Source organism: Rhinoderma darwinii, chromosome 4 (assembly GCF_050947455.1).
Source record: "Rhinoderma darwinii isolate aRhiDar2 chromosome 4, aRhiDar2.hap1, whole genome shotgun sequence".
NCBI lineage: Eukaryota > Metazoa > Chordata > Amphibia > Anura > Rhinodermatidae > Rhinoderma > Rhinoderma darwinii.
In genome coordinates this window covers 269,234,480-269,260,551 of record NC_134690.1, presented here as the reverse complement: position 1 = coordinate 269,260,551, position 26,072 = coordinate 269,234,480, and the positions used below count along the sequence as shown (strand labels likewise).

At 41.2% G+C, this 26,072-nt stretch overlaps 1 protein-coding gene across 6 annotated transcripts in view; it reads right to left on the bottom strand.

Moving 5' to 3' along the window:
• The window catches only part of MAP7 (microtubule associated protein 7), a 147,959-nt gene extending 123,818 nt beyond the window's left edge, over window positions 1–24,141 (bottom strand). For 5 of the 6 annotated variants that reach the window (XM_075862484.1, XM_075862485.1, XM_075862486.1 and 2 more), the window contains exon 1: window positions 23,535–24,141. In XM_075862484.1, coding sequence (XP_075718599.1) covers window positions 23,535–23,715 — 181 coding nt within the window. In that variant the 5' untranslated portion in view covers window positions 23,716–24,141. Of the gene's footprint in view, window positions 1–2,359; window positions 2,431–23,534 lie in introns of those variants that run through there. The other variant, XM_075862489.1, reaches the window with a different exon arrangement.
• Window positions 24,142–26,072: the final 1,931 nt, after the last annotated feature.

Here is a 26,072-nt window from a genome sequence, read left to right as displayed (position 1 = left end):
CGGTATGTTGCAGTACACGTCTGCACACATTACAGTACACAGATGTATATACTGTATCTGATGAAGACAAATTTGGCATTCAGGGAGCCATATTGGCATATGGTGGCCATGTTTCTCGTTCTACAATTTTCTCAAAAATGGATATAACTAGGAAGCGGGTGAATAGAATGTGACCAAAGAGGAAAAATTTAAGGAATTCTAAAACTGGAATTTTTTTTTGTTTGTTTGTTTGTTTGTATATATATATCGAAGGAAGTGCTCTAAACTTTCTGGTGACTTTTCAAAATAAACGGTCATATGTGTGTATGAGGAAAAACACTATTTCTGGCCATTATATGACCAGTACCCTGCATTTTTTAAAAAAAAACGTTTTCCACCCTGCAGGCTCGCTTTAACCCGTTAGTGACCGGCCTATAGTGTTTCTAAGTCGGTCACTAACGGGCCTTATTCCGATGCCATAGACTTTTTACGTCACAGCATCGGAATAAGTAAACAGAGCAGGGAGCGGTCAAATCTCCCTGCTCTCAGGTACCAGATGTAGCCGAGGGCATCCCAGCTCTGCCAGGTGAGATCGATATTAGTATCGATCTCACCCGTTTAACCCCTCAGATGCGGTGCTGATTGTCCGTTTCTCCGATGACAGCCGGGGGCCTAATAAAGGCCCCCAGGTCGGCCTGTGGTGAATGCCTGCTAGGCGATGCCGGAGGCATGACCTAGCAGATGCCTGTCCGTTTTACACGGACAGGCACAATACACAAGTATTGCAGTGTATTATAAATGCGATCGGATTATCGCATAGTGAAGTCGCCTAGTGGGACTAGTAAAAAAAAGTGAAAAAAAAAAGTGAAAAAAAAAAAAAATGAAAAACCCACATTTTCCCCCTTACAAACTGCTTTATTATTAACAACCAAAATAAAATAAAAAAAGTTACACATATTTGGTATCGCCGCGTCCGTAACGACCCCAACTATAAACTCATTACATCATTTAACCCGCACGGTGAACGTTGTAAAAAATAAAATAAAAAAACCTGCAAAAAGTCGTCCCGCAAAAAAAAAAAAAAAAAAAAAGCCCTCCTACAATTGCATCGTTGAAAAAATAAAACCGTTATGGCTTTTCAAATATGGAGACACAAAAACAAATAGTTTTGAAAAAAAGTGTTTTCACTATACAAATTTGGTATCGTTGCAATCGCAACAACCCGCTGAATAAAGTTATTGTGTTATTTATACCACATGGTAAACGGCGTAAATTTAGGACGCAAAAAAATGGCGAAATTGCGTTTTTTTTTCTATTCCCCCCCAAAAAAAAGTTAATAAAAGTTAATCAATAAATTCTATGTAACCCAAAATGGTGCTATTAAAAAGTACAACTTGTCCCGCAAAAAACAAGACCTTATACAGCTATGTCGATGCAAAAATAAAAAGTGTATAGCTCTTTGAATGAGGCTATGGAAAAACATAAAAAATGGCTGGTCATTAAGGGGTTAAGTCCTTATTCACACGAACGTGTCCGTTCTGAGCGCATAAAGAAAGAAGCGTTTTTCTTGCAGTGCAGTTCCGTGTGGCACCTGTGTACGGTGTGCCTCTGCATTTTTTTTTCGTGCGTAGGTCATGCGTTTTTAAGTCAGCAAAAAAAACAAAAACCGAAAAAGGTGTTTTTTTTCCCCCTATCATTTCTTTGGCAACTGGCGCTTGAAAATCACGGACACCACACAGATGTCATCTGTGTGCTGTCCGTTTTTCACGCATCCATTGACTTCAATGGTTGCGTGATGCGCAAAAAATGCACAAGAATAGGACATGCAGTGAGTTCCATGAAATGGAAGCATGCTGCGTGAAAAAGCCTGCATGGCCACGTTAAATTGCATAGATCCGTGTGACTGCCGTTGTTTAAACGGCCATATTACACGCTCGTGTGAATAAGGCCTAATGCTCAGTTTTCCCTGAGCTACTGGTTGAAACTATCAGGTCTTTTATACGCAGCACACAGAGAAGAGAAGAATCCTGCTCTCCGATCACACACACATATATATATATATATATATATATATATATATATATATATATTACAAAGAGCCGCACCAACGAATGAAGAAAATCACCTTTGCAAAAGTTGTGTGTGCAAGCTTCCAGACCACGGCGAACAATTTAGGAATTCAAAGAATAGGCAGCACTCCACATCATAGTATCAAAAAAGTGAGAAAGCTTTTATTCACCCATATGATAGATTGCAATGTTTCAGTCCTAGCTTGGGTTAAGCTTGAGAAAGGTCCGAATTAGGACTGAAACGTTGCAATCCATCTATCTATGAGCAGTGTAGCTGTGAATCTTGCACTTTGGGGAGATGGAACACCTACCAGAAGCTGAAGCAGTCTTTGTGTCGCTCTGCCTCTCTCATCTGCTCTTGCTCCTCCCTCCTCTCTTCATAGACTTTTATGGGCAGCATGTAACCGGATCTTTCAGTGAGCTGATAGTACCTTCTTGTCTTAAAGAGGCGGATTTAGCAGTAAATTTAGAGTATGTGAACATGAAGCCTGATAACATAGGGAAACATTTGCAATGCATAGGATAAAAATCTGCGCTATCCATATATTGTTACATTATTTGATATAAAAATGTACACGTAAAAAAAAACATCTCTTTATAGGGGTAAACTTGTGAAAGTACTATTTTAAGGCAGTCAGAACTGTGAAAAACCCAGATTAGGAGTCTCAAATACTCATTGCATTCAATATTTCTTTAATAATATTTTTTTTCAATTCTTACTCTCTATAAGGTTAGGGCTATACGGCAACTCTGGCCGCGACAACGGGCGTATGGCAAATGATTGCTGTGTGATCGCTTTGTCGCGTATTAATGATAGAGAGTGTGACCACTTTGCAACCCTCAGGTCGCTGCAACGAAGACACTAGTCTTTTTTTTTTCTAATTTTGATTTCTTGCGACTGTAATGCCGCGGTCATGGCAACCTGCGGGTCGCAGCACGGACACATTTTCAGTACTGTGATGCACGCAGCACAAAACAGCAATCACACAGCGATCTTTGGCCGTGAAACCTATTATGTGGCCAAAGTCGCCATGTAGCCCTAGCCTAATACTAATGTAGCTACAGTACACACAGCAGTTATAGAATGTTAGCCTCTGAGACAGGTGGAACATTGTTTGGTAACAGTACCTGTATATAACGGATAAGCAAATAGTGGTTGTCGCTTGGACAAGCGCTTTGTTCCAGCACAAATGGCAAACAGACTTCAGTTAAAGCGTCATAGTTTACTTTTTGAGGAGATCAGAGTAAGTATAAACTGCAAGACTACCATGTTACAGGGTCAAAGCTACTAAAACCCTACAGTAATGTCTCGTGGTTTATAGCAAGTACAGGCACACGGTGAAACAATCATCATCAACTACTATTTAAAGACTTTTTCAGACGACTGTACCCACCCTATTGCTAATTTAAACTAAACTAAAAATGCGCTGCAAATTCCGTCCTTATGAATAATACAAGCGTACGAATACCAGGAGGTGAACAACATATAATGCCCTCATGCCTTTTTTGGATTTCCCATTTAATGGTTACTTATGACTGTTGGAGGAACAACCCGTGTGAAGCTTGCTTCTCCAAGACAGCATGGTACACCATAGGCTTAGATACATGGGAGTGATAACTGGTTGAGCCAAACTGTTCTGGATTTCTGCCATTGTCCTTTTGTCCAACCTTCCTCTGCGTCGTGTTCCAAATCTGGGAGGAGCTTTGAGACTCCGAAACCAGCAGTACTGTAAAGTTAGTAATGTCTGAGATATTAAAAGTTTTACGGTCTGCTGCCAGTAGAGGGCAACATCACTCTCCAGTACAGAGCAGGACAGATCCCTCTCAGTAACAACATGGAGATTGAGGTAAGCGGTGGCTACTGTTTCATGGGGGCACTAAACCCTATTGACGTTGACAAAGTATGGCCCTCTATGTAGACAGCAATCGCAGAACTCTACTGTTACTGTTTGACACTACGTGACCACTAGATAGAACTGTGGGCACACGTGGACCCAAAACAGGTGTCTATAGGCACTATGTTGCCCTAGGTGGGAAAAGTATGACATTAAGTAGGTGCGGTTTGGCTTTATGTAGGCACTGTATAGTACTATCTGGGAAAACTATGGAACACTGGGCAATGTGGTAAGCAGTAAGTACATGGGCAATGTATGGCATTAATTGAGAACGATAGGTCTGTGCATTGCATATAATAAATGGTTGCCATGTTTGACACATCATGCATTGCGCACACATTTCTGTCCCTTTCTATGTGTGCTTATTTCCTTTGAGAGGGGTTTTTATCATTGAGAGGTCATGGAGTTAGTATTTAGAAGGGTTTGAGATCTACACGGGGTATAATTGAGATGTGACATCTATAATAACAAGTCCTATAAATATTGAATTTGTTGACACCACAAGTGTTACTGAAACAATATGACATACCTTGTATTTAGATTTTACACCATGATCTAAGCTCTTTGATGTTGACTTGTCACACTTTCCAAAATTTCTTAATAAACATTTAATGTGATGTGTGGGTTTATATGGACGGCCTAATCATTCGGTGAAAGTACTGCTTGTATAGTTTTGTAGGGAAATAAATGAAGTGTCAGCAAGTAATGCCTAGTTTTATAGCACATACATTGCTATGATTCAACCGGCAGATCTTACACAGCAATTTGTCATTTCAGCCAAGATTAGTTTGTCATTTTGCACAACTCAGAATGTCACAATGACTTGCCAGTCTAGTTTAACGAAACCATAGTAAACTTACGGGCTAGTCTTAGGCTGGAAACACAGCGTTTATCGTTGCCTTTTTCGTGGTGCTGAAAAGCCAGATGTTAGTAGAAAGTATTCTACGCCACTTTTCTGAAAAGTAAGCAGGGCATGGTGAAATGGGGCGCGGCCAGCAACGGCCCAACAAATTTACTATAATTTGCGTAAAAACCTAGCGAAAATTATACTGGAAAGAGACTTTCTTTTTAGGCACATGGATGGACAGAGATACGCCAAATAAATTAGGCACATCTTACTCCAGCGATCTTTATATTAAGACCGGAGTGTGAAATGGCACCAAAGATCTGCAGCATGAAACCGCACCTATTTCCTCAACAAAATGTAAAAACTGCACTTAAAACTCCGAAAAAATGCGGTATTCGGTGTGGATTTTACCTGCAAAATTACCTGAGAAATTCAGCAACATGTGCATGCAGCCCTAAAGGTCTCAACTGGCAGCACCATATGCTGTGATCAAAATAAATCCCTAAAGAGATGAGAAAAGCAAGTTAAAATATCAGTCTGGAAAGGATATCATGCCATTGCTAAGGGGTCTGAGACTTGAGGGAGAGCCACAATTTCCAAAGAGAGAGAACTTAGAACAGTGGTGAATCTTCCCAGAAGTGGTTGAAAGTTCTCCAAGAGCGCATCGATAACTAGCCTTGATGGCCTAACCCTTATGGGGTAATATTCTGTTGACTGATGAGTCAAAAGTGGACTTTCTAATGACCCCCAATGAAATGTAAAAAATAAAAAAAAAGCACAGGGATGCAGAATTACATACCCTCAACTTCCTCTCTACACCTGTATAAGTGTTACAGTACGTAGTTCTGGCTTTATATAAATTAACTAGGAAGCTCCACTGAACAGTGCTATACGTTCCTCCAAGAAAGGGGATTGCTAAGGTACATGGAATTGTGGAATATCCAAAACGTGAACTTAATTGGTAGAATGACTACATTGGAAATACAATATCATCAGTACACAATGATGCATTGGCAACCACAATCAACTCCTAAAATGTCAGTAGCCAGTCATCTGGAAATGCCTACTAGGTCTTTGTAAAATGTTACTGGAGTATGTTCTAATGATTTAAACCACAAAATATTCATTGCAGGGCTGATGTAAGGACAAATATCTGACTGGGTGACATTCAGTGACATCCCCGCCTCATGCTGGAAAAACACTGGCTTTATTAGGAGTCACTGTGACTATGGGGAATTCGGGACACAGATGTATACAGTGTGCGCAAGAACAGAATCTGTAAAAACAAGTGCAAAAAGCGTAATGGAAGGAAAGACATTTGCTGGACTGTTTGGTTAATGGATCAGTATGAATAGTTCCTACAAATGGTTATCTGATAAAAGTATCATTTACTAAAAAAAAAAATTATACATTTCAAGCTACTAAAAGTACTTTCTGGGTCATGCAATTATCAAAGAAATACATACCCACAAAGCACATGGTTTATTTAATGTAACTCGAGTGTTATTCACAGTTCCTGACACTAGGATCTCTAACGAAAACAACAGACCTATAGCTTCCAAAAAGGGATTATCCGGTCTGGATCATTAACCATCCAGCCAGGGGACAGGATTATGTGACTGTAGGAAATCTGAGCTGCAATGAAAGCCCTCCTGTTTATTTACCCATTTTGCTTATTTGACTGAAGATAGAGTGGTGTCACATAAATAAGTTTATGGGAGATACAAAATAAGCAGAGAGTGCTGAGTCTACAGAAGCTGCCACACAGAAAGACTGACTCTCTCCTCCCACTTTGGCTCTGCTTCGGGGCAGTTATGGGGACCAATATTTTCCTGATCAGTCGGGGTGGGAATGGATGGACCTATACCATAGGTCTTTTCCCTGGATTACCCAATTAACTTGCATTGCAATTTTTCCTTATTGAACACGTGAGAGCAATTGTGCAAGTTCAATGCTTCCATCTATTATTAATCCCAGTTTGTATTTAACAGAGAAGTATTCATAATTCTATATGCTTCGGAGCTGAAATCCGCTACCATTTATTGCAGACTCCATCTCTGCACAAAGCTTTTTCTAATGATTTTCATTCTGGGAAGTGTAGTCTTTCCTACAGGCACTGTACAGCAATGTGGGGTTGGTGAAGACTAAAGGACCTCAGCATTTTGAGTAGTAATATACTATGAAAATAGAGCTGTATTGCCCGAGAAGGTTTCATTTCACAAATCAAGCTTTCCTCTAGAAGCCTCGAATTCAGTCCGATATACGGCAGGCGATTTTTTTTTTTCATTTTTATGTGGACAATGGTGGCATGTATAGCCCCATTGAACTGCAGTAAAATTGTATTCGGGATCTGTGTAATAGGGATTTAAAATACACTTGTGTACATGTGACCTCATTGTCGCACTGTATTACAGGTGCTCAGCTGTTTGGGGTGTCTGTCAACAAACTAGTCTTCAAAAGGCAACCAGAGGAATTGTGAATGCAGTTCAGGGCAAGAATTCAAGATGCAACTAAAGGCCCTTTTACACCGGCCGATCAACGAGACATCGTTGATTGGCGCTCGTTTGCTCCAGTCACACGGAACTATGGATAGCGACTCTAATCGCTCGTGCAGATTACATTAATATCACGTCGGCGGCGTCTCCCTGTTTACATAGGGAGATGTGCTGCAGACAACGATAATATTTCACTTTTTTTAAAAACTATACGACCAGCAGATGTTCGAGTGTTTGCTCATTCATCTGATGATCGTTCCCCTATTTACACAGGGCAATTATCAGCAACGAGCGTTCTATGAACGCTCGTCTGTATGATAATCGGCCCGTGTAAAACTTCCTTAAGGACTGTGATGGATGGTCAAATTGCTTATGTTCACTGTATTAAATTACACTATGAATTATCAAGCAGGATGCCGGATTATGAAGATATGTATTCTCCATTTTTTAATGACCTCTTTCTGGTTCTGTTTGAATCACAAGGGAATAAGTTATTTCTTCGTGTGGCCTTCAATACTGGTAGATAGGAGTCTGGCAGAACGCCTAGACCTGAAATAATCATTATATTTCCAATTAATTCTTTATCTCAGTATTTCACACACATACATGAAATCACATACACTTATGAAAACCTCCTACATTTCTATTTTTTGTAGGCCAGGATTTGCAGGTGTTAGAAAGATCACGTGTCCTCAGTGGGAAGGTACCCTATGACGTATTTTCAGTCTACGTGTAAAACGTTATGATTGGTTGTTCCATGAGAGGTAACACCCTGGTTAGAGGGTACGCCCTGAGGGTATATTAACCTATGTATCTTGATAATAAATGAGAATATTGATTGAGAAACAGATTGCTATTGTCTTTATTGAGCTCCCGATGCACTGCTGATACTTCAATTACCATAGTTGAATACCACCTGACAAAGCAGAGGGAGCCCATTAGAGCACCCATCCCAAAAGGTGCTACCTGGAAGGGGTTTTTGTTAGACAGGACCAATACAAGATAAGTAATGGAACGTATTTACAAAGTCACTCAATCTTAACCCCTTAATGACTGCCGATACGCCTTTTCACGGCGGTCAATAAGGGGCTTTATTCTAGGCCTCCGCCTTTTCACGGCGGCCTAATAAACTACCTGCAGGCTGGAGTCGGGCCTCGGCTGTCTGATGACAGCTGGGCTCCTGCTCCAACGGTAGCGATCGAAGTTTACTTCGATCGCAGCCGTTTAACCCCTCAAATGCCGCGGTCATTAGCGACTGCTGCATTTGAGTGGTTTACAGAGGGAGGCAGCTCCCTCCGTCACCCATCGGCGGCCCACAAATGCAATTTCAGGCATCCGATGGGGTGCCATGGCAGCCTAACAAAGGCCCCCAAGTCTGCACTGGTTATATACCTATTAGGCCATGCCGGAGGCACGTCCTACTATATGCCGGTCAGTATTATATTGACCGGCAGTAATGCTCTGGTATACAAAGTATACCAAAGCATTATATCGCATAGTGAAGTCCCCTAGTGGGACTTAAAAAATAAGTAATGTGGAATGAAAATTATTAAATAAAAAAGGTACACATAAAAAAATAAAACCATTTTTTTCCATTAAAAAAATAGTTTTATTTAGTAAAAGTGTCAAAATAAAATAAAAACTACACATATATGGTATCCTCGCAATCGTAATGACCCAAAAAATAGTTAGCATACTATTTAAACCGCAAGTTGAACGGCGTAAAAAAAAAAAGCCAATACAAAAAACAATGGCAAAATTGCTATTTTTTCACATTCGCCCCGCCAAAAAATAAAAGTTTAATTAATAAGTCCCATGTGCCAGAAAATGGTAGCAATGAAGTCCCGCAAAAAACAAGCCCTCATATGGTGACATTGACGGAAAAATAAAAAAATTATGGCTCTTGGAAAGAGACTATTGAAAAACTTAAAAAATTGCTTGGCCATTAGGGCCCAGAATGCCTGAAGGGGGAAGGAGTTAATTAATTTCTTACTCTAGTAACAAAGTGTGTACAAGGGTATGTTCACACGCTTAGCCAAAAATGTCTGAAAATACGAAGCTGTTTTCAAGGGAAAGCAGCTCCTCGTTTTCAGGCGTTTTTTTTAATCAAACTCGCGTTTTTCGGACATTTTTTGAAGCAGTTTTCCTATAGAGTCAATGAAAAACGGCTACAAAAATGGCCCAAGAAGTGACAAGCACTTCTTTTTCGCAGCCGTCTTTTTACGTGACATATTTGGAAAACGAGGTGTAAAAAAACGCCCCGTCGGAACAGAACGCCGTATTTCCCATTGACATCACTGGGCAGATGTTTGGAGGCGTACTGCTTCCGATTTTTTCATCCGTTTTTCGGGACGTTTACGGGCCAAAAAATGGCTGAAAACAATACGTGTGCACATACCCTCATTGTTACCCTGCAATCAAATAAACTCCAGACCGGATAGTCTTCAGTTTCTTAACATCTCCATTTGTTGCACATAATGTTTAGCAGCTGCCCAGCCTTCATGGCTTTCTGTTTTACACAAAAATATGTTTTGCAAATATTACAAATACGCAATTCGCATACTTTGTGCTTTCTCCATAGGCGTGTTACCTGGGTGTCACATGGAATGCAAAACAGTTTCTAGAAGCACAACCAAAACAGACTATGAAAAACTCAGATTCAAGTGCAACCTCAACATACTCTAGGTTAGATAGTGGTTTATTCATATAAGCGGATTTCATGAACTTATGTAGTCTATAGCAAATAGTACGGGCCCATTGATCACGGTTGATGCCATATTCCGCACAAATCCTGCTTAAATGACTGTGGCAGAAGGCCATGTCTGACGTGCGATTGTGGACTGGCATAATATTTTTTACTTAGGGGAAATCGTGAGTCATCCAGACATCATGATTCATTCTTAGATATCACAACTGATCGTGGGAAATATTGTTCATTTGATCTCACATCTACAAATAACCTGTAGTTTAAACTTTAGGTAGAATACTGCAAAAAAAAAAAAAAAAAGAGATATGAAAATATGTAGAAAGTTATCAGTTACAGTACGGTTTCTACAAATGGGGCACCATACTTTACCCATCACACCAGGCAATTTTTATATGTCAAAGTGGAAAGTTCCTATGGCTAAATGTTACTATATACCTCACTTACTACATCTTTTTGACCTCCTATGCTGCACAGACATTCAATTTTTTGTTAGCAGAACTTTATTCTATTGGGATCCACTTATTGTCTATGGGGAATGTAAGACAGCAGACTTTGGTGGAAAGAACAATCTGACAGGTTGAATTTTAAATAAGTGGCACAGGAGAGAACAGTTTTCATCTAATGTATTAAAAACTATACACGGTCAGCTTGGCCAAACATGCATGTCAACGGGGAAACCATGGAGGTGGCTGTCAGACAAATGAATGTCTGGCCCACAACTACTGAATGTCAATTAGAGAAAGGAGCAAAGGACACGGCGCCAAGTAGCGGAATCAATAGTTTAAAGGAGCAAAAAAGGTACATAAATGCTCACCTGTGCAGTGGCAAATTACCGGCATGTAATTTGTATAGATAAGCTGCTGCCAATCCCAGACGCAACTCCGGTGGAGATGCCAACGTAATAATGGAATAGCAAAAAACGGGATAAACGGCATTGCTTATATAAAGTACGGTTTATTGGAAAGGATGCATCCTTTCCAATAAACCGTACTTTATATAAGCAGCGCCGTTTATCCCGTTTTTTGCTATTCCATTATTATTACTGAATGTCAATGGCCAGCTTTACAATCCTAAATCTCTGTAGAAGTGTTTGTGTCAAGTTATTGACTTGTATACTGAACCTTGGGCAGATACCAAACCAAGATATTACCCGTCTTAATAGTGATAACAAAACTTTTTCCAACTATCTCCACATGTGTAATAAAGGATACTGGCCCAAATCTCCCTCAACTAATCTGCCATATCCGCGTAGTCTTTTTCTTGTCTTAAGTCGTATATTTATTGGATTAATCCAAAAGATAAAAGCCAATAATACTTAACCTCCTTACGCCCGGGTTCCTCTCCATCACTGGGCACTACTGCACCAGGTACTGACTTCAGGACAAAGTGCGGCAGCGGCGCGAACAACGTCCTGACGGTGTCTGGAGTGAAGGAGGAGGTCAGGAGCTAGTTTGAAACAAATGGAAGAGTCTGGTCTAGGGTCTAAATTTATTTAGGCTACATTCAGGCGAGAATGTAAGATTTGCGGGCGTAAAAAAACCGCAGCGTTTTTCCTACATTTCATATTCGTGCAAGCACTTTTTTTTTTATTTCTCTGCTTTTCTTATGTAACTGAAGTGTGAAGCACAGACAGCACATGGGTGTCGTCCGTGGTTTCACGCACCCATAGATTTCAATGGGCGACTAAGTGTCAAAAACACACCAATATAGGACATGCATTGAGTTTCACGCAACGGACACTCACTGGGTGAAAACTCACACGTGTCTGAATAGCCCCATTGAAATGAATGGGTCCGCATGCTGCGAGTTATTTCAACGCACATCACACGGACGAGTATTACGATCGTCTGAATGAGCCCTGAATGAATATATGGTCCCGGAATTTATTTAGGGGATTGTATTAATTTATGGGTTTCAATTTATTTAGGGGTCCTGTTTTTGGGTCTGAATTTATATCGAGGTCTGGGGTCTGCATTAATTTATGTGTCTGATTTGGGGTCCACATATGTCGCAACAGAAAACTGTGCAGCGGTCAGGACAAGTAGTCATGGAGGTCTGGGCTGGATAGAGAAGAAAAGGAAAGACTCCATTCACCTGTCAGTCACTGAATTTAAAGAGGACACGTCTGCTCTTCTGACAGGTCTGTTTTAGTAAATACCATGAGAACTCTTTTCTTACAACTCAATGTTTCCTCAGTTATTCTTCCTTGAAATGTATAAAGAAGGCTGCATGGAGATTTTTTTTAAAGAACCACAAATAAAGGATTAACTATGGAGCTACTGTACAGCTCCAGTACCAAGCAATACACTGAGTTGCACGAAATCTTGTGGACTGCAGCGGTCACTCAATCAAGTAGTGCTACAAAAAGTCTGTGTGTAGCTCTAGCCTAATTGACAACTAGGCAGTAGCATTCCCCTTGTCAAGAGGTGTCGTCCCTACACAGTCTGATACTGCCAGCGATGATTGGACAGTATCAGACTGTGTAGGGATATATCCCTTTGACTATAGTTGTTGACTATAGAAACAGCACGGCTGTGGGAAAGGTGGGGGGCCCAGGTTTGGGGAACAGCCCAGAGCCTATGGTCTACTTAATCCGCCACGGATTCAGTTCCTCAACTTGTACATAGTAGGCAACAAGCAGCGGTGTACAGAGAAGCAGGGGCGTTGATAGGGTCTTAAAAGATCCCCTAAAAATTATTATTCTTTTACATATACACTACCATTCAAAAGTTTAGGGTCACTTAGAAATTTCCTTATTTTTGAAAGAAAAGCAGTTTTTTTTCAATGAAGATAACATTAAATTAATCAGAAATACACTCTATACATTGTTAATGTGCTAAATGACTATTCTAGCTGCAAACGTCTGGTTTTTAATGCAATATCTACATAGGTGTATAGAGGCCCATTTCCAGCAACCATCACTCCAGTGTTCTAATGGGAAATGAAGGCTATTCCATGCAAGAAATTGCCAAGAAACTGAAGATTTCCTACAATGGTGTGTATTACTCCCTTCAGAGGACAGCAGACACAGGCTCTAACCAGAGTAGAAAGAGAAGTGGGAGGCCCCGCTGCACAACTGAGCAACAAGACAAGTACATTAGAGTCTCTAGATTGAGAAATAGACACCTCACAGGTCCTCAACTGGCAGCTTCATTAAATAGTACCCGCAAAACACCAGTGTCAACGTCTACAGTGACGAGGCGACTCCGGGATGCTGGCCTTCAGGGCAGAGTGGCAAAGAAAAAGCCATATCCGAAACTGGCTAATAAAAGGAAAAGATTAATATGGGCAAAAGCACACAGACATTGGACAGAGGAAGATTGGAAAAAGTGTTATGGACAGACGAATCGAAGTTTGAGGTGTTTGGATCACACAGAAGAACATTTGTGAGACGCAGAACAACTGAAAAGATGCTGGAAGAGTGCCTGACGCCATCTGTCAAGCATGGTGGAGGTAATGTGATGGTCTGGGGTTGCTTTGGTGCTGGTAAAGTTGGAGATTTGTACAAGGTAAAAGGGATTTTGAATAAGGAAGGCTATCACTCCATTTTGCAACGCCATGCCATACCCTGTGGACAGTGCTTGATTGGAGCCAATTTCATCCTACAACAGGACACTGACCCAAAGCACACCTGCAAATGATGCAAGAACTATTTAGGGAAGAAGCAGGCGGCTGGTATTCTATCTGTAATGGAGTGGCCAGCGCAGTCACCAGATCTCAACCCCATAGAGCTGTTGTGGGAGCAGCTTGACCGTATGGTACGCAAGAAGTGCCCATCAAGCCAATCCAACTTGTGGGAGGGGCTTCTGGAAGCATGGGGTGAAATTTCTCCCGATTACCTCAGCAAATTAACAGCTAGAATGCCAAAAGGTCTGCAATGCTGTAATTGCTGCAAATGGAGCATTCTTTGACGAAAGCAAAGTTTGAAGGAGAAAATTATTATTTCAAATAAAAATCATTATTTCTAACCTTGTCAATGTCTTGACTATATTTTCTATTCATTTTGCAACTCATTTGATAAGTGTGAGTTTTCATGGAAAACACTAATTGTCTGGGTGACCCCAAACTTTTGAACGGTAGTGTACATCGGAGATAGCATATCTATAAGACTAAGGCTCCTATATCTACACCGCTGGATAGAATTGGATACATGGCTCCAGCAGACAGTATCACACGAGAGACTTCGGGCTCATTCAGACAAGCGTGAATCTCGTCCGTGTGCCGTGCATTGAAATAACGCACAGCACATGGACCCGTTTATTTCAATGGGGCTATTCACGCAGGCGTGAGTTTTTACGCGAGCGTCCATTGCGTGAAACTCACATGTCCTATATTGGTGTGTTTTCACACCAATACACCTAGTCGCCCATTGAAGTCAATGGGTGCATGAAAACCACGGACATTTGAGAAAAATTAAAGTGTTTGCAAGTGCGTAAAAAACACATGCCACATGCAAAGCACACGGTTGCAAAAACGCATCGCACACGGGCAGCATAAATCTGTCACGCTCATGTGAATATAGCCTTAGATACAGGGCTCCAGCAGCAAGTATCCTTGTACTAACCCTCAGGGGCAAATTTGGCATTTCTGGGGCTTCAAGGAAAGTTATGTCTCGGTGCTCTAATCAAAGACACCTGTAGAGCATTCCCCACATAGTGCCCCCTGCATATAGTGTCACAACCCCCCTGTATGGTACCACACAGAGTCCCCCTGCCATACATCCCCCTTGTAGACAGTGCCATGCAGTCCCCTGTAGGTAGTCCCACACCTTGTCTCAGAAGACAGTATCACACATGACACGCTTAGATACATGGCTCCAGCAGACCCTATCACACATGGGTGTGCGTATGTGTATATATTACACACACACACACAACGACATATCTGTAGCACTCTGACCCTATAGCTATGGATGGGATTAGATACAGTGGCTCAGCAGAGGGTCTCACACATGATAGGATTAGACATAGGGCCCAGCTTGCGGACATTGCGGTTCCAGCGCTGGAACCAGGAAAGGTAAGAATAATAATGGTTTTGCTTTTTTGTGTTACAAATTATTTTTGTGCCTTTGTGTTTTTTTGGTTTTTTTACAGGTTCAGTCGTTGGACTACGTCGGATTAGAGTACGAATTCGATGACTGCTTTTTTTATTCTCCATAAAATAGTTAAAGGGTTGTGTTGTTTTTTTTTTAATTTCAATAAAATATTTTTTTTATGTCCTTGTATTTTTTTCAACTTTATTACCACCGGCTTAGTAATGGCCGCTGACTGATTGACAGCGTCCATTACTAAGGCGGGCATTAGTGTTAGTCTGTGCAGAGGCTAACTCTAACACCCGTTATTACCCCGATACCCACCGCCACCAGGGGTGCTGGGAAGAGCTGGGTATGAACCAGCACCCGACCATCTGTAGTGTAGGTTGGGTACTGGGGCGGCCGCAGGCTGGTGTTATTAGGCTGGGAAAGCAACAAAAACAGTGGTCCTTCCCACTCGGGTAATGACAGGCTTCTGCGGTGTTGTATCTGGCTGGTTATGAAAAATACGGGGGGGGGGGGGGGGAGCCATGTCATTGTTCTAAATTAATTATTTAAAAAATTTATAAAATTAAAAAAAGTTATATGGGGTCCCCCCCAATTTGCATTAGCAGACAGATACAACAAAGCAGCAGCTGGCTAGCATTACCAGGGTGGGCAGGACCACTCTTTTTGGCTTTTCCAGCCTACGGCTGCACAATGGCCCGACCATCACTACAGATGGTCGGGTGCTGAATTGTACTCAGCTCTTCCCAGTAACCCTGGTGGCGGGTGGTATCAGGGTAATAATGGGGGTTAGTGTTAGCCTCTGCACCGGCTAACACTAAGCCCCACCTTAGTAATGGATACTGTCAATCAGCCGGCGGCCATTACTAAAGCGGTAGTAATAAAGTTTAAAAGAAAATACAAAAGACAGAAAAAAATATATTATTGAAATAAAAAACCTCCCACACGCAACCCTCGTTAACCATTTTATTGAGAATAAAAAAAGCCGTCATCGAAGTAGTCCTTGAATCCGACGTAGTCCAACGACCGAACCTGTAAAAAAAAAAAAAACCACAAAAAAAACAAAACCATTAGTAACACATGTGGTAGGCTTAGATACAGGACCCCAGCAGACAGTAATCTTATACTGTATAAGAATTCTTTCAGCTGGGGACCTGTATCTAAGTCTACTATGCGGTAAGTTTAGCTACAGAGCCCATCAGACAGGATCAGACATGGGCCACATATCTAAGAATACCATGTGGTAGGCTTAGATACAGGGTCCATGTGAGACACGGTCTGTTAAACCCTGTATCTAAGTTTACCACAAGGTAGGCTTAGATACTGGACCCCAGCATACAGTAATCATATACCGTATAAGATTACGGTCTGCTGGGGCCCTGTATTTAAGCCCAACGTGGAAGGCATATACAGGGTCCACGTGTAATACTGTGTGTTAGACGCTGAATCTAAGCCTACCACAATGCAGGCTTAGATACAGGACCCCAGCAGACCGTAACGTTACACTTACCTCCTCTTCGGCTCTGGGTGCAGCTGATGTCCCAACACCATCTAGCGTCGTGACGTCATGACTTGAGAAGACGTCAGGACTTCCGCTGCGCTCGGGAAGTTAGATGGGTAATTAGGTATCGTTACTATAGTAACAGGGGCCCGTGTATTTAATTACATAGGCCTCAGTTACTATAGTAACTTTTACAGATACGGGCGGCCCGGTCGCAATTGCGACCGCTGCGACCCGAATTTGCCAGTCGCTGTGGATCCGGGGCACTGGGCCTAAGACTTGGGCACCGAAGGCACGCTGCTAGCGACGCCCCTGCAGAGAAGACGGAGGTGACCCATGGCAAAAATCAAAATGGAGTAGAAAAGCCTGGTGTTTGTTTCCTTCTTCACACCCTTTCCATTACCTTGGGCCAATTCCCCACCTCATTTGCCAATGCAGTTCCTCTGGAGGTAGGAGTCCTGCAAAGAATCAATTTTATAATAACACAGTGACAGCTTCTCAGCTACTGTAAGAATACTATAATGTACAATACTAGAACACGTAATTGAATTTAAAGAGGCTCTGTCACCAGATTTTCAAACCCCTATCTCCTATTGCAGCAGATCGGCGCTGCAATGTAGATAACAGTAACGTTCTGGTTTTTTTTTTAAAACGAGCATTTTTGACCAAGTTATGACCATTTTTATATTTATGCAAATGAGCCTTTCTTAAGTACAACTGGGCGTGTTTAAAGTTATGTCCAACTGGGCGTGTATTGTGTTCGTTACCTCTGGGCGTTTTTACTTGTTTTACTAGCTGGGCGTTCTAAATAGAAGTGGATGATGCTGACGAATCAGCATCATCCACTTCTCTTGGTTACCACCCAGCTTCTGGCAGTTCACAGACACACAGCGTGTCCTCGCGAGTTCACGCTGTGACGTCACTCACTTCCTCCCACAGGAGGAACGAGCGAGGACACGCTGTATGTCTGTGCACTACCAGAAGCTGGGTGGTAACGAAGAGAAGTGGATGATGCTGATTCGTCAGCATCACACACTTCTATTCACAACGCCCAGCTAGTAAAACAAGTAAAAACGCCCAGATGTAACGAACATAATACACTCCCACTTGGACATAACTTTAAACACGCCCAGTTGTACTTAAGAAAGGCTCATTTGCATAAATATAAAAATGCTCATAACTTGATCAAAAATGCTCGTTTTTGATTTAAAAAAAACTGTTACTGTTATCTACATTGCAGCGCCTATCTGCTGCAATAGGAGATAGGGGTTTGAAAATCTGGTGACAGAGCCTCTTTAAGGGGATATTCTCATTTTAACAAATAAAGCTTAGCATTTTTGGAATATATTTCATGTATTACTTCCTTATGGAATTCAAGACTTTGGCATGCAGTTAGTGAATGGAAACCCCCATTGTTCTGTTTACGTGCTGGTCACACATAACCAGAACAGATTTTCAACCTCTGTAAGTAAAACACTGGATGTTCCTATTTTCTGAAACTGTAAGGCCAAATGCACACATCGCGTATTACATGTAGATTTGCTGCGCGTATTTTTGTGCGACAAGTCCAAAGCGTAATGCAGTACCAGCAAATTAAAGGAGATTTTAAGTAATCTCATCCACACGTTGCAGATTTTCTCTGCACGTAAATTAACGTGCGGTGCGTATTTAAAAATTCGCAGCATGTCAGTTTAGCTTGTGTTTCCGCTTGCAAATTATATCTGACAAGTTTAAAAAAAAAGAAAAAAAGAAAAAGAAAGAAGAAAACACCAAAATCTGCAGCAGAAAAACGCATCTATTTCCACATCAAAAAAAAATAAATAAAAAATACCACTTTAAAAACACAAAAAAAACCTTGAACTATTAGGTGTGGAATTTACCTGCGGAATTACCTACGGTTTAGATGCAGATTTTCTGCACCAAATGCTGCAACGCGTGCATGTAACCTAAAGCCCATTAAGGGTGATTTCAGAAGTATAATAGTTTTTATAAAAATATTAATGTCGGAAATGCCACATTAACACCATGTGTGAACAAACCCTAAAAATAAAACATTTGAAAAAGGTAAGAGGGTACAAAGAAAGAGTTATAACCACCAGTGCAGTTTATCATGTACTGGAACAAGGTCCAAATATATTGTTTTAGTAGTTGTATTTTAACTACTAACCTAGCATTAAAGGAACGCTAAACCTAGAAATAAGTGATAAAAGTAAACAGAAGAAATAACTAGTACACAGTGTTTGTTAGTCTGACGGATTTCTGCAGCTCCTAAAACAAACAGTGATGTAGAGATCGTGCAAATAACAAGCGTTAATTTATTCCTCATCCATTCAATGTTCGGCTGGCAGGCGGTTGAAGGGCTGGGCTTACCCAAGGGGTGTAGTTTATCATTGATAGTCTACGGTTGCTGAAAAAGCATTGGGGTAAGGATCCTTCTGTAGCCAGAGACAGTTGTATGATAAATCGAGAAGAGGGGAATGTCTTATCTCCTAGGACACATACAAAAGTATTCTTTAGAAATTTCTAAGTTTCGATTGCAATAGGAGACCAGAATACTGTTTTTTCCACAAGGGGGAAGGAATGGAGTGCAGTCTATATTTATTCCGTATACAGATTCAAACATGGAACTGAATTAAGGACTTACATATATGGAGTAGCGATTGTGTCTAGAGAAAGATGCAGAGAGCAGACCACCACCCAAAGTGCTTTGCCACAGCACAACCTTACTGAAGATATCACTAACTAACGTGTATACTTCAAAGACTATATTCACATTACAATCAATTTTTTTTCTGTGCAAATAGTATTGATCAATACTGCTTAGTGTCTTCAGCGCCCATGCTGACCTATGTGTGTCCATGATTACAGACTACAAACAAATCCTGTATGGTCCGATTCCACGGCCATACTCACTTCCACCTTTCCCCTACTTCTTGCTAACATATTGAATGCATACTAGCAAAAAGTAGGGAACAAATGAAAGGGAGTATGACCACAAGATCGGACACCACAGGATCTTTTTTTTTTATAGTCTGTTGGCACGGGGACACATACTATATGGACAAACGTATTGGGACACTCCTCTTAATCACTGTATTAAGGTGTTTCATTCAGTCCCATTGCCACAGGTGTGAAATATCAAGTACTAGCCATGCAGTCTGCCTTTACAAACATTTGTGAAAGAATGGGTCGTTCTAAAGAGCTCACTGTATTCCAGCGTGGCCTTGTAATAGGATGAAACCCTTGCAACAAGTCCGTTTTTTAAATTATTATTCTCTCCTACATATTACACGATCAACTGTGAGTGGTAATATTGGAAATGTGGAAGCGTTTGGGAGCCACAGCAACTAGAACATTTCATAGCGGGCTCGCCGAGTGCTAAGGCACATAGTGCATAAAAGTCACCAGCGCTCTGCTAACTATGTAACTGCAGAGTTCCAAACCTCCTCTGCCATTATCAGCACAAAATCTGTGCACCAGGAGCTTCATATCATGGGTTTCCGCGGCCAAGAAGTTGCATGCAATATTCACCAGGCACAATGCCAAGCCAGTCGGATAGATTGGTGTAAAGCACGCCGCCACTGGACTCTAGAGCTTTGAAAACATGTTCCGTGGAGTAACGAACCATGCTTCTCTATCTGGAAGTCTGGCGGACGAATCTGGATTTGGTGACTGCCAGGAGAACGTAACCTGCCTGACTCCATTGTGCCAACTGTAAAGTTTAGTGGAGAAGGGATAATGCGATGGGGTTGTTTTTCAGGGGTTGACATAGGCCCCTTAAATGGTAATTTCCCCTGCAATGTCACATATGGCATTTATTGATTTCAATAAGAACTGTGAACTTATCCAAAAGTAGTAATAGAGCAGATGGAAAGTTTGTCCAAACGTTTTAAAAGAACCATAAGCCTGGGAATTAGTACTGAGCTATAAACATACAAGGCTGTATTTGCAGTTAGGGCTGCTGTAGACCTAGATTATGGAAATTCTTAAATTCTTAAATTAGCCATTGTGCCCACACAATCTTGATTTAATAATCCTAAAAGGAAAATCTCCAACAAAATCAGGCACCAATAATAAGTGCAAAACAGGGAAAAATATTTTATATCCAAATTTATTTTTAGCCACATGGACCAACTTACTATTTTGCAAAATACATCTAAATGGAAGGAAAAACAGTCTACCGGCAATTCAGTCTAACAATACCAGCTTGTTCTTTTTTTTTTCTTTATAGAGGTATAACCACATGCTTACTAAAATGGTCAATGTGAAAATGCAATACAGCATAAAATCCCAAAACATTTATCAGTCTTTCATTGGCTGCATATGTGAAATGTGAGGGCCCCAGTTGCCCTTCAGAGGAATTTAGTTTCTACCGCTGAAATGCAAAATAAATTTTCCCTACATAGTTTGCATATCTGCTTTGGTATCTATGGCTACTAATAATGATTCTATAGCAATATGTGGTAAAGCCTTCTGAGCTGGTAATAGGAAGCACTAGATAATCCATTAAATTACAACAATTAGAATATTCCATAAATCAACAGATTTGCTTTTTTTTTACGTTATGAAAGCAGCAAATGGATAAAGCAAAATGTTAACACCAATATTAGGTAAAAATATAGTAAAAGGTACTCTCTTGCGATCTTTGGCTATAGCCTGCCAAAATTGTGGGGGGAGGGGGGGCTTTGTACAATTTATGGTATGATATGACATTACTTTTATTTTTGTTGGCAGCTCTTGAAGGATTTGTGGTTGTCTCATCAAACCTTTATACCTTCTATCATCCTATACCATCGGCTGGTACATAAAAGCTTTATATGGTCGGCCAAAAGTTATAATGTAATTAACTGGATGTCAATGTTTTTTCTACTTTTTTGTCTAGAGATTTTATATATATATATATATATATATATATATATATATATATATATATATATATATATATGTGTGTGTGTGTGTGTGTGTGTGTGTGTGTGTGTGTGTGTGTGTGTGTGTGTGTGTGTGTGTGTGTGTGTGTGTGTGTGAAGATCTCATAACTGCCCTCCTCTTGCTACCACCATAACATAAAACTAGCCATAGATATTAGTTATTTCACCGTGTGCAATCTAATGTCTATGGAGGCTGCCAGATGCTCCCTTCAATGTCTGATGTGTGCGAAGAAGCATAGTTTGAGCAGGACAAATTAATTTTTCTTTGATAGAAGTGGTGCTATCTGGCACCCACTTATCACCTATGTTGAGTTGAAACATGAACATTTGGTCAACATCCTGTCTAAGCCCAGCTTTACACCTTCAGCAATGGCACTGTATGGATACCTGGACCACTTAGTTGTCACACTCCCTCTTGTGGAAAATTTTAGCAGAGTGAATATTTCTAAAAACACATGATTGTTTGTGATAGGCTGCAAGTCAGAGGTCAAGTAAAGTCCTGGATTCACTTAGGACTTCCCCTGTATCAGGGAGGAGTGCCAAGGCTCTGTTCTGCATCTAGAGAGTGGTGAGCCACCATTGCCTGAACCGTTGCCGGAGCCAAAGTTGTAAGAGTGCTGCTCATATCTGCTGACAATTGCTGTACTGCGGTTCCTTTGTGGCCGTGTATAAGAGTAAACGCCAGCCTAGTAAAGTGACTTTCATTTGCCACTGGTCTCCTGGTCATCTTTCCACGACTAGCACTGCCTAGGCCTTAGCCACTCTGGGCCTCATCTTACAGATAAATCATTTTTTTATTGAATGGTTTTCTAAATCTCGTTTTTGTAGGGCCTTACGCAATTTGGGTCCACAGTAGGAACCTACTGGTTATCGCAGCCTAAGTGGTACTCCCGTGCGCCTCAGTAATCTCCCACAGTAGCAATGCTTCTAGTGGAGAATATGGCCCATGAGGCAGCATGTAATAGAGCATGCTTAAATTTAATTTCACACGGTTTTCACACAAACTATGGGAGAAAAAAAAAAATCTTCACTTGTCTTAACAGGATCATAAAGAGGAACATGGAGGTACATGCATGGGTCCATAATAAATTATGGGCTGTGTATTTGGGATCAGTGCAACACGCTCATGTGCATGACCCCCCGTGTCTGGTTTAGATACACCTTTCAAGGTCAAAAAACAAAATCACAGAAGTACCTACGTACCACCATAATAGCAGGGTCCACGCTTATGGTCACTGTAAAGCATCATAGTGACCGGTGAGGCATTCATCATATTATACATATATTCTACTCTGCTTAACATTCAGTATTATTTTAACAGCTCTACTAATCGGTTTCCGGTAAAACAAGCTTGCAGACGTATGCCCTTTTAAATCTATTTATAGAGTCCTCCCTGTGCAGCATATTAGTTGGCAGTTCTGATGACTATGGGATAGGTTAATAATGGATTATCTTTATGTAAAGATGTCAGTGACACCCTTGACACTCCTGAGCTGTTGTGGAGGAAGTAAAATGGAAACCTTTCACACCACCACCATACAGACACTATATGGCAAGCATTACACTGCCAGGACAGTTCACTAGGGCATACTACCCCATCACAATGCGTACCAGCTCAGATCTCTGCATAAGGGAGGGCTCTGCTGCTTCTAAAAGACCTATAGTACTCTGCATACTGGGTCCTGAAAAGGCCTTGCAGATAAATGTGTAGCCACATTGAAATGTCACTGACGAAAGATAGATAAACACTGTGCACATTTGCTACAGAATGAGGCATCAATTAAATCTGTCACATCATACAGAATAGATATATTTCCAGACAGGTGAACAGCAACAGAAAAATATATCACCGATAATCTATATGTGATATGCAAAGAAGGTAGAATAAAGCCAAGGATAGATGCATACTTCAAGAATCAGAATGTAACAAGACACAGTAAGAAATTCTCACCATGAATTTCTGAAGGAATGTAAACCACAGAGCCCTAGCAACCAGACCTGTCAGCTGGATACGTGGAAGTGGTGGCCCACCTCTGCAATGAAGAGCACCGTACAAAGTCAACCACAATGCTTACCTTTTTCCTTCTTGCTGTTGCCATTCTTCTGCTGCTCATCTTCTTCATTAATAGTAAATAGTGAAGGAGCTGTAGGCCGTGTACCACTTTTCTTCACCCTATCCTGCCGGGTGGCAGCAGCAGATCCTGGCATCTTGCCAGTCACAGGTTTTTTTTTCTTGGATTTTAGGAATATCAGCATGTATTCCGCTGTCTTGTCGCAGTTCCCAAAGAAGAGTAAATGGAATAGCCAGATCCACTATGGGCTATTCAGAGGCCCCACCATGGGCCATAAGAAAACGTAGGGAAAATGACAATATCCACTTGCATAGATCACCCAGTGAAAACGTCCTTTCTATTCGAGATCAGATCACAAACCTGTACTTCCTGGAATCCAGTCATACAGAATACACCAATATTTTTCCTGCAAAAGGCACCTTTTCCTTAAGCCTTCTGCCGGCTTCAGCACACTAAAATATTCAGCACACAGCACAGAAGGAGAAAATATGATACGCCGCTGTTCACAGTTACCCTGACAACAGTGACATCGCCTAATCAAAGGAGAGCTGCGTAATGCTGCCTCTTCAGCTGGAGCCTGATGGAATGCCTTCTACCTCCTGAGCTTCCCACTAACACTACGGAGCTGGGAATGGGCTGTGGCTTCTATCCCACGTGGGGTGGTAGGAGATGCTTGCACAATAGGACTAAACACACAGCAACCTGAAGTGCTGGAGGCATACCATTTAGAGGAGATCTATGGGCCAGCATCAAGACAGCTGATCTGTGAAGACGCATAGTGTATAGTATAGAACGCAGCATCAGGATAGAGAATTACAGCAAGATACAAATCTGTACTACAGTCACCGGCTGCTATTCATAAACGGTCATGGGCCCAAAAAAATAAAATAACAATTATATATATACATACACACACACACACACACAATAATTTATTACCAGTATGTATGTGCATATTTATTTTAGGTTTATTTTTAAATAGCATTATTCTATAATGTATATGCCTATAGATATTGTATGTAATCAACATAAAATCAATAATGTAGTCTGGATCCATAACTGGGAGTTTTAGATCCGGGGGCCTGATCATGGTGAAGTTCTTTGCAGCTCTGGAGTGAGAGGTTTTCAAATGTTAGAATTTCTCTGTCAGGTCATGAATAGCAGACAGAAAGGTAAGGAACACACGGTTAGATTTAATGTCAAGAACTGACATTTAGGCATATATTATATGGGACTTCACATGCTTTACTGCATCTAAAACTAGCAATAGTGATAACTATTTTGCTCCAAACGGGCAAACAAGCATTACTTTGCGATGTCTTTGATTAAATTCAAATCTGCATGCAAATCCATGATGATGGATGAAGCCATCAAGAAGCACCTAGTGCAGGATATATCTGTTCAATAATTCTCTATCTGCAAAAATACCTGGAACCTCTACAGCAGGGGTCAGCAACCTTTGGCTCTTCAGCTGTTGTGAAACTAAAATTTCCTAGCATGCCCTGACAGCCTTTAGCTGGAATAATAATTCCTTTGGCAGGTAAAACCATGCTGGGAGTTGTAGTTTCACAACAGCTGGAGTGCCGAAGGTTGCTGACCTCTGCTCTATAAGTTGTGTGTTTTTGTGCTTCAATAGACCACATTCACTGTGTATCCGGACTGAGAATAACTTTGCTATGCTCGGACCATGGCAATTTTCACCTTAAAAATGTTCACTAATCTGCAGGCAACATGTCACAGAGCAAATGGAGCCAAGTAGGTTGATAAAAAGTTGTGTGAGAAAAGCTGCAGTACAGCTTGTAATTTATTCATTAAGAATGCTGCTTAGGAGTCCAGTGGGCGGTCCTACTTAGTGATTCACACCCTTTCCTGTATAAGTGTGTATACAGAGATAGATGTCACTGGTTAGGACCGCTCAATGGACTCCTGAGCATAGAAAAAGGAGGTATTTAAATTAATAAATGTCACATTATACTGAATCCTCTCTCACAAAGCTATAGATCAATCTACTCGGCTCCTCCTGCTCTAGAACATGCTTCCTGCAGACCGGACTGCACGTTCAACAGGGCAGGTTTTCTTTAAGGTTAAAATTTGTCACAATGAAATCTGTTTTGTTGGGTTGCACCCAAAGTAATTAATATTTCCACCCTTGCATTTTATACAATTTATTGTGCAACCTGAAGTAAAGGAGAAGCAACAGTTATCATTTCATGACCTTGTCCTCCCAGTCTGAGTAATCAGAGGTGTACGTCACAGGACACTATAGTGGAAACACCTTAGCTAGCCTACAAAAAAATTAATTACTTCCTAAAGGCCTCATGCACACGAACGTAATTACGGGCCCAGACACTTCTATTGGCCATGGGTACCTTCCCCGTATGCTTACGGGAAGGAGCCCGTGCCGTTAAAAAAATATGGAACATGTCCTATTTCAGGCTGTAATAACGGCACGGGCAGGCCCATAGAAGTCTATGGGGCTCCCGTAATTACGGGTGGCTACGTGTGTGCCCCCATAATTACGGGAGCGTTGCTAGGCGACGT